Source organism: Zootoca vivipara, chromosome 1 (genome assembly GCF_965207765.1).
Source record: "Zootoca vivipara chromosome 1, rZooViv2.hap1.1, whole genome shotgun sequence".
In the NCBI taxonomy this organism is placed as follows: domain Eukaryota; kingdom Metazoa; phylum Chordata; class Lepidosauria; order Squamata; family Lacertidae; genus Zootoca; species Zootoca vivipara.
This window is the reverse complement of record NC_142582.1, coordinates 20,367,198-20,374,632: the sequence shown is the minus strand read 5'-3', so window position 1 is coordinate 20,374,632 and position 7,435 is coordinate 20,367,198. Positions and strand designations below refer to the sequence as shown.

The window sequence follows — 7,435 nt, the reverse complement described above, 5'->3', positions numbered from 1 at the left end:
GCAAAATGGACCCACCGCTTCTCCCTCCCCCGCCCTGCTCTCCTCCTTTTTTTTAAGCCAAATTCTTTTCTCACTCGTCTCCTTTATTGCTCATTGCGGAAATCTCTTTTTCTGCCACCAGAAGGTGTACAATATAACCCAATTAAGCTGTTTAGACCCTGAGCTTTTATGGTGTTGTCTAGACAGTTCAAGGTTTTGTAAACAGCCTAGCTAGGTCGCGCAATATAAAAGTAGAGGCGAGGACCTCACCAAACCCTTCTCGGAAAAATAGTAATAATTATAAGAATAATAATGATAATGAAGAATGGGCAGCTTGGTGGCTAATTAGATTACTTCCCCCCTTCCTCTGTGTGTGTGTGTGAGAGAGAGTGAATATAGGGTGGAAAATCAGGAGGCATCTTTTAAAAGATTTGCCCTCCTTATCCCAGTACCAGTCACCCATCCTTAATTAAGTTCAAGTTTTGGAGTGGGAAGCTCCGTTTCGACTGGAACTCTACACTAAGTCGCTATGCTAGTTTGCTTCCCCTCCCCAAAAAGTTCATTAGAACTTTGTACTTCTGTGGATTTGTTATCCACTGTAAGTCGGATCAGGATGTGCTTTACTATATACGCATTTTTTAAAATACAGGATATGATCCAGACAGAGTTTTTAAAGCAACACCTTTTAACTCCCACTTATTCAAATGGCACAGATTTACATACATTTTATTTTATTTTTCCAGGCTTGACATGTTGAGTTTTCCCCTAAAAAAATAAAGCATGGGTAAGCCCGCCGGGGACGTTGCTCCTCTTTTTGGTTTTTTTAAAATTATTCTCATTATAGCGAAGAAACAGAGAATGAACAGGGGTTTTTTTTTCTTTGAAATGTAGGGGCGGGAGGGGAGCACATAACGGTGGGTCGGACCACACTCTCAGCTATTAGTCGATTTCACTTGGCACCAGCAGGGACCCGACTATGGACATTCAGAGGGTGGCACTGCTGATAACGCACGCGGAAAAGGCAACTTCAACCTTACTAGGAACCATTTGTTCACATGAGCAAGACAGTGTCCCGTGCTGCTTCTTTTTAAAAAACAAACCCTCCCCCAGAACGCAATGGAAAACCAGATATATATCTCTCTATACTGGTGTGCGTATAGGTAGATACCGAACGCGCATTACCACCTTTTCGACAACGACAACGACAACGAAAGAAATGGGGAAGTTGAGAGGAGTCACTCTCTCCTATCTCAGACCCAACAGAAAGCGGGCCCAACACGGCTGTTTCATAAACGCGCTTCTTTCTTAACTACCATCTACATTCGAAGTCTAGTAGTGGCCTCCGCCAGGAACTAGGGAGAAGGGGGGGAAAGCAACACGGTGGGTAGTTTTACCCCCCCCCCCCAAAAAAAACAGAGAGGATGGAAAGGGAGTGGAAACCCAGACAAACGACAACCCCCAAACCCAAAACTCCAAAAACACACAACAAGGTTAGAATGGACTCTTGGATTTACCCTCTGGGTTTCTGGTCCCCCTTTTGAGGATTCCTCTCCGCCAAGCGCCCCAACACCTCTCGTGGACACAAGGGCTGTTTGGAAGAACCAGATCTGTTGAGCATGGGTGAAATAAAAACAATAAAAATAACAATAAAGGGAACTTGTCCGCAGGGTGGATGTCGTGTAAACCTCTTGATTATTATTATTATTATTTGATTTTTTTTTTTGCACTCAGGTGGCAGGTTGGTCTAGGGAGGGAGGTCTTCTTCGCCTCCTTCCTCCCCTCCCCGCTTAGTCCTCTCAAAACAAGGGATTCCCCGTGAAATACTGCAGTCGATCTCTGTTCAGTTTCTTTTCTTTCATCCGTCGATTTTGGAACCATATTTTGACTTGTCGATCCGTGAGGTTTAGCATTCTAGACAGCTGGAGTCTTTTCTCTTTGTTTATGTACACGTTGAAGAAAAACTCCCGTTCCAGTTCTCTTATCTGGTATTTAGTGTAAGGGCATCTCTTTTTCCGGGATCGCTGGGGAAGTGCTGAACATTCAGGAAAGGGGGGAAAAACACAACCCAATAATGATAATGATGATGATTGTGATGATGGTGATGATAATAATAATAATAATAATAATAATAATAATAATAATAATAAGGGAAGCGGGGTGGGAGACAGAAGGGGGAAATTAGGAACGAAGAAATAAAGAAGCTGACATATGTTGTCCCACTCAGAACACTTTCAAGCAGAGCTACACTTCATAAGGACTTACTGTAACTATTCCCTTACTCCCTGGGAAACCGACCACTGAAACATCCAGGGAGTTTTCTGCCTCACGCTAGTCAACTTTGTCAAAGTGGTTTTTGGAAGGTGTGGGTGGAAGATGATGATAATAATAATAATAATCATCATCATCATCATCATCTACGTAATCCCAAGCTTAGACTACCCAACTCCATTTACAGGACTGAGAGAAGGGTATGTGTGGAATTGTTTGAAACTGACTTTGCAAAGTACACCTCAACCCGTTCAGTTGGGACCCTGGTTTCCCCCCCTCCCCTTCCTCAGAAGAATAGTTTGTGGAAAAGAATCCTGCCTCTCTCATATGTCAGTCCCAAGTCCAGCCCAGACAGGATCCCCACTGGATTTTTACACACACACACACACACACACACACACACACACACACACACACACACTGTATATATAAATAAACATACCAGTATATATGAACACCTCTCCCAAAAACTTTGGGAGCTCTCAGCCTCCCAATCAACAGTTTCGTCACAATTAACATCCTCCCTCCAAGTATATCTATAAGTTCCCCTCAATGGGTTTCCTATCGTAAACACGCTTTACAACGGTGAGGGAAACCTTATAGGATATATAAAAGCCCTTCGGATGCTTATAAAATCTCACATAAAAAAACCTCGGGCTTGACAAAGTGGTGGCCTCCTGATCCCTCCCTCCCTCTCTCTTTCTCTCTCCCACCCACTCACCCACTCACCCATCCTCTCTCCACCCCACCCCTCTCAATTTTTGGCTCTCCTCTCGCTCCCCGCCTCCCCCAACTTAACAAATAAATAATCAACAGCTCGGAAAAGCGGAGCTGATGGTGAGGCGCTGCGGACTGGACGCCTCTTCTTACCTGACGTGCTGTTGCTGCTGCTGCTGCTGCTGCTGCTGCTGCTCTTGTCCGGTCTGGCCTCCTCCGTCGGGGACTCGGCGCTGCCCTCGCTTGTCACTTTCTTTTCCTGGCCGGGCAGCGGGGAAGCTTTGCCACAAGTGTTGCTGGGGAGCTTGAGGTCGCCCTTGTCGCCCTCTGGCTCCGGGTAGGGGGTGCCTCCTCCTCCACCACCACCGCCGCCATGCGCCGCCTCGTAAAACTGGTCGAAGCCCTGCGGGAGGATCCCGTTCCTGCCCACTGCGCTGTAGAAGTTGGCGGCGGCGGCGGCGGCCGCAGCTGCTGCGGAAGCGGCGGCGGCGGCCGCCCCGTGGTGGTGGTGGGCTCCGCACAGGGGATCTGCCTTGAAGAGCACGTCTGTCCTGCGGGTGGCCGGCTGTAGAAAGTCCCTGCCGTGCATCACCTCCTCGTAGTAGCTGCTGGGCGCGTAGCTGCTGCCTCGGTAGGGCCACTTGCTGCCTCCGCCTGCGCCGCCTGCTCCGCCGCCACCTCCGCCGCCGCCTCCCGCGTAGTCCCTGAACGCCGCCGCCGCCGCCGCTTCGCGCACCGGTTGCACATGGGGAGGCAGGTTGGAGGCGTAAGGGAAAGTCATTTGACAGGAGGGCGACTGGGACAGGAACGTGGGCTTGCCGGAGAAATCCGAGGAGGAGACGTAATAGGCGGCGGCGGCGCACCCGGGGAGGTACATGCTGGAGGCCCCGTGGCTGCCGCAGTCGTCAAAGTCACTCATGTCTTCTCCTCCTCCAGCTGCTGCTGCCTCTGGGCGAGGGCGAGCAGGCAGCGGCAGCGGCAGCAGCAGCAGCCGAGCCAGCGCGTGGGAGCCGGAGGAGCCCCATCTATCTGCGCGCGAGCCTTTGGGCAGGAGCAACCACCACGAAGGGGGGAAAAATCCCACCGTGTGCTGACGTGCAATTCATCTTGATTGATTCGAGTGGTAATTATGTCACGTGACGGCAGGCGATGGTAGAAATGTCCTTATATCTAGGAACTGCTCCCCTTTTCGCCCGCCTGCTTTCGCCAGAGGTTTCTTCTCTCCAAGAATCCCCTTCTTCAGAGAGCTTCCCAGTTCTCTCGCTCACACACACACGCTCTCTCTCTCTCTCTCTCTCTCTCTCTCACGCGCAAAACCAGGCATAGGTTTGGACAAATAGGACCTTTTCCAGCTCTTGCTCTCTCCCCCCCCACCTCCCCAAACTCCACACACACACACACCCCTCCCCCTCCCCCTCCCGTTTCACCCCCCTTCCCCCAACCAGGAAGCTCGATGAGCTGTAGGTAGGGCAGCAAATCACCTGGGAATGCCATCCTTTGCCCAGATTCCTGCGGCGCATACATCTCACATGCACAGCCCAGACCCATATATCCTAGCAAAATCCTCCACAGAACTGGAAGAGAGTCAGACACACAAAGCCTATGGCACTATGTCCTGGTTTGAGACAACAAACAGGAATAGTTTGTATTTCTATAAAAAGAACAAGAACAAGCAGTCACCGGAAATGCAGTCAGGAAAGGCTCAAGGGCCAAGAAGGTGTTTAGGGAGAATATCTCTTGCTTTCCAGACTTTGCAAAGCAACCGCCAATATTTGCCCTCATTGGGGCATCCTTTCTTCTTATTAGAAAAAAGCATGTGCTGTAGGAGCTTGTTGCTTCACTCTCTCTCTCTCTCTCTCTCTCTCTCTCTCTCTCACACACACACACACACATGCTTGCTAGCTAGCTAGCCAAACTAGGACGTTTCCCCACCGAGCAGAAAATTCCCTCCCTCTTATCTGTTTCATTTAACATAATGCAGTTTTTCCAACTCGAAATTCTGTTGCTTGGTTCCCTTCCCTAGATCACGATATCATTTTGTACCGGGCAGAACGAAAGAGGGAGCGAGAGAGGGAGGGAGGTAATATGGAATGGGTACTAGGTCTATCTGTCTAATCGATGCAGAGTCCTATGTATAGGCATCAACTTCCACCACCACCCCGTTTCATCGAAGTGTGAGCCTCGTTTCCGAGCCCGTTAGGCTAACAGAATCCTAGGCTGCATCAGACATCTTAGGGTGGGGCAACTGCCCCAGAACAGGCGCTTCCTTCTGAAAAGCAACAATCAGATCCTCGCAGAAACACACCCCAGCTTCAATGTCACTTGAAGGTGGAAGGGGGGGGGGAAGACACAGTATTTTAGAATTAGATTCCGAAACACAGAACCGCACACAGCACCTTCACCTCGCGGTTGAAATGGCTCCCTCGCCCCCCTCCCTTTCCTTCTCCTTCTACACATTCAAGGCGCATGAAATGAGCGAGGACACATTAAATCAGATACACACCGAGAATCCCCACGGAAGACAAGGCACATTTCTCCCGACAACAGGTAACAACAGAAGACCGGTTCTTTCCTCCCGGTTCTTTCCTTCGGCTGTTGTACAATGTCAAGTTTAACCCCACAACTTTGTTTCTCCTCCTAGTCGAAACAGTACCAAAACACGTCGCTTTACTAAAGACAACAAGCTGGAAATCCATGTCTATTTCCCGTCCTCTTCCACTCCCCAACTTCTGAGGGCTATTAATAAAATAAGATAAAGACGACAACTAAGATCATTATCCAAGATACTGATAGTAAAATGAGATGGAATTTATTTTCTCTTATGAACCGTAGCCAGGAGCACGAAAAAGAAACCAAAAAACCCCGAAAGAAATTGGATTTCAAGGCCATCTAATATAACTTTCTGAAGGGGTGGTGGTTTTTTATTATTATTAAAAGAAACAGGCATTCCGGTCTCAACCTTGTAACGTCCTATATATTCAATCCTTTAGAAGCACGAAGGCAAATTAAAAGAACGAGGCTAATCGTAGTCAGACGGGTTTAAAAGCCTTAGTTCAGTGTGGGCTTTCCAGCCGGCTAAATAGGTGTAGGATTGGAGCATTGTGTGTGTGTATGAAGATATGTGTGTAACACACACACACAAAGGCACCTCCCAAATAGGAAGAGAGTACGAGATATTATTATTATATATTTTGTTATATTGTTTTACATTAATGAGAGGCTTATATGGATATATAACGGCGCCTATTCGTTTGAAGTCCTCGATAAACCCCCAAAATGACCAAGTATCTTGTACAAGGGTGCCTCCTGATTGACATCCGCAGTGACTCACAAGTCCCAAGCCCTCTTTTGCACTTAGCTCTAGGAAGGAAGCTGAGGAGGTAGGAGAAATACCTTCATCTCTAAAGCCTAACCAAGCCAAGTCCCAGCTCCCCCATATATGAACCTATTTCCTAATTAAAAGAAAAGAAAAGAAAAGGGGTGGGGAAGTAGAAGGAAGGGGAAGATCAAATGCCCAAATGGTATCCAGATCTCCTTCGAGTGTCCACCATTTAACCATGGTTGCCTTGCTTGTATGACGCCCATCCACGAATCACCACCACAAGCTCACACCAAACCAGCGCAACAGATCCGGGCATAAACCAGTCGCACCACCATTTAGTCCATTTAGCCAGACACAGTTCCACCTCCTTTCTTTCGAATGCTCATGCTTGGTTTTAGGTTTTGCTGCAATGAATGGGCTCGCCTCCCCTCCCCTCCCAAATGTTGACTGCGCAGCTAAAATGGCCCCTGCGTCTCCTATCGCAATGGAGCGAGGCAAAGGCTTTCTCGCTTGCGCGGTTGTCTCCAAGATATCCTCCAGACCAAGCGCCTCAGGATCATGCGGAAAAAGCAGACGATTCCAAAAGCAGACGATTCCCCCCCCTTAATCGCCCCCACCCATCCACGCACCCTCCAGTAACCACACCACAGGAAATCAACATAAAACTAATAACCAGCATCCTGTCGACCCCCACCTCACCTCTCCTTTTCAAAAAACCCTTGAATCAGCTACATATCTGGATAGGAGACAACTAGTTTCTACCATTCCAAGTTCAAGGACACGGTGGTCGTTTGTTAATAAGGAAAAGGAAAGGAGCGGGGGTGGGGGTGGGAGAGAAAAAGACTCCCTCCACGATTCTTGCAAAAGACCACTTACAGTCTGGAAATGCCTATTAAACAAACCACAGCAAAAGAGAGCAATATGGTGTCCTTGAGTTGCTCAAGGATTCCTACCCTGATTAAGACGCGAAGAGAAATCTGGGACTTTTCCATAGACGCATCTTCAAAAAGCCTTGTTCTATCCGGCGCGGTAGCATTTCAAACCCAGGAACTAGCAAACCAACACCCCACTCCACCCCGCGCCCGCCTCGCAACGCGCAACATAGCACAGAAGGGTGGCTTTACCGTTCGGCGTCTTGCAAGATATGTC

The 7,435-nt window shown here is 48.6% G+C and overlaps 1 protein-coding gene across 1 annotated transcript; it reads right to left on the bottom strand.

The window, feature by feature from the left end:
• Nucleotides 1-1,648: 1,648 nt before the first annotated feature.
• Nucleotides 1,649-4,035, bottom strand: HOXD11 (homeobox D11). Its single transcript, XM_060280915.2, has 2 exons — nucleotides 3,118-4,035; nucleotides 1,649-2,011 (listed from the first exon to the last, which is right to left on the bottom strand). Exons 1-2 carry the CDS (start codon nucleotides 3,881-3,883, stop codon nucleotides 1,776-1,778), a joined length of 1,002 nt encoding a protein of 333 aa, XP_060136898.2. The 5' UTR covers nucleotides 3,884-4,035; the 3' UTR covers nucleotides 1,649-1,775.
• Nucleotides 4,036-7,435: the final 3,400 nt, after the last annotated feature.

Bases quoted from the DNA above. Each gene is read 5' to 3' on its own strand.
- HOXD11 (XM_060280915.2), bottom strand. From the start codon at position 3,883: ATGAGTGACTTTGACGACTGCGGCAGCCACGGGGCCTCCAGCATGTAC. The intron at 2,012-3,117 runs GTAAGAAGAGGC...CTGAATGTTCAG, and splicing joins CAGCAGCAACAGCACGTCAG to CACTTCCCCAGCGATCCCGG.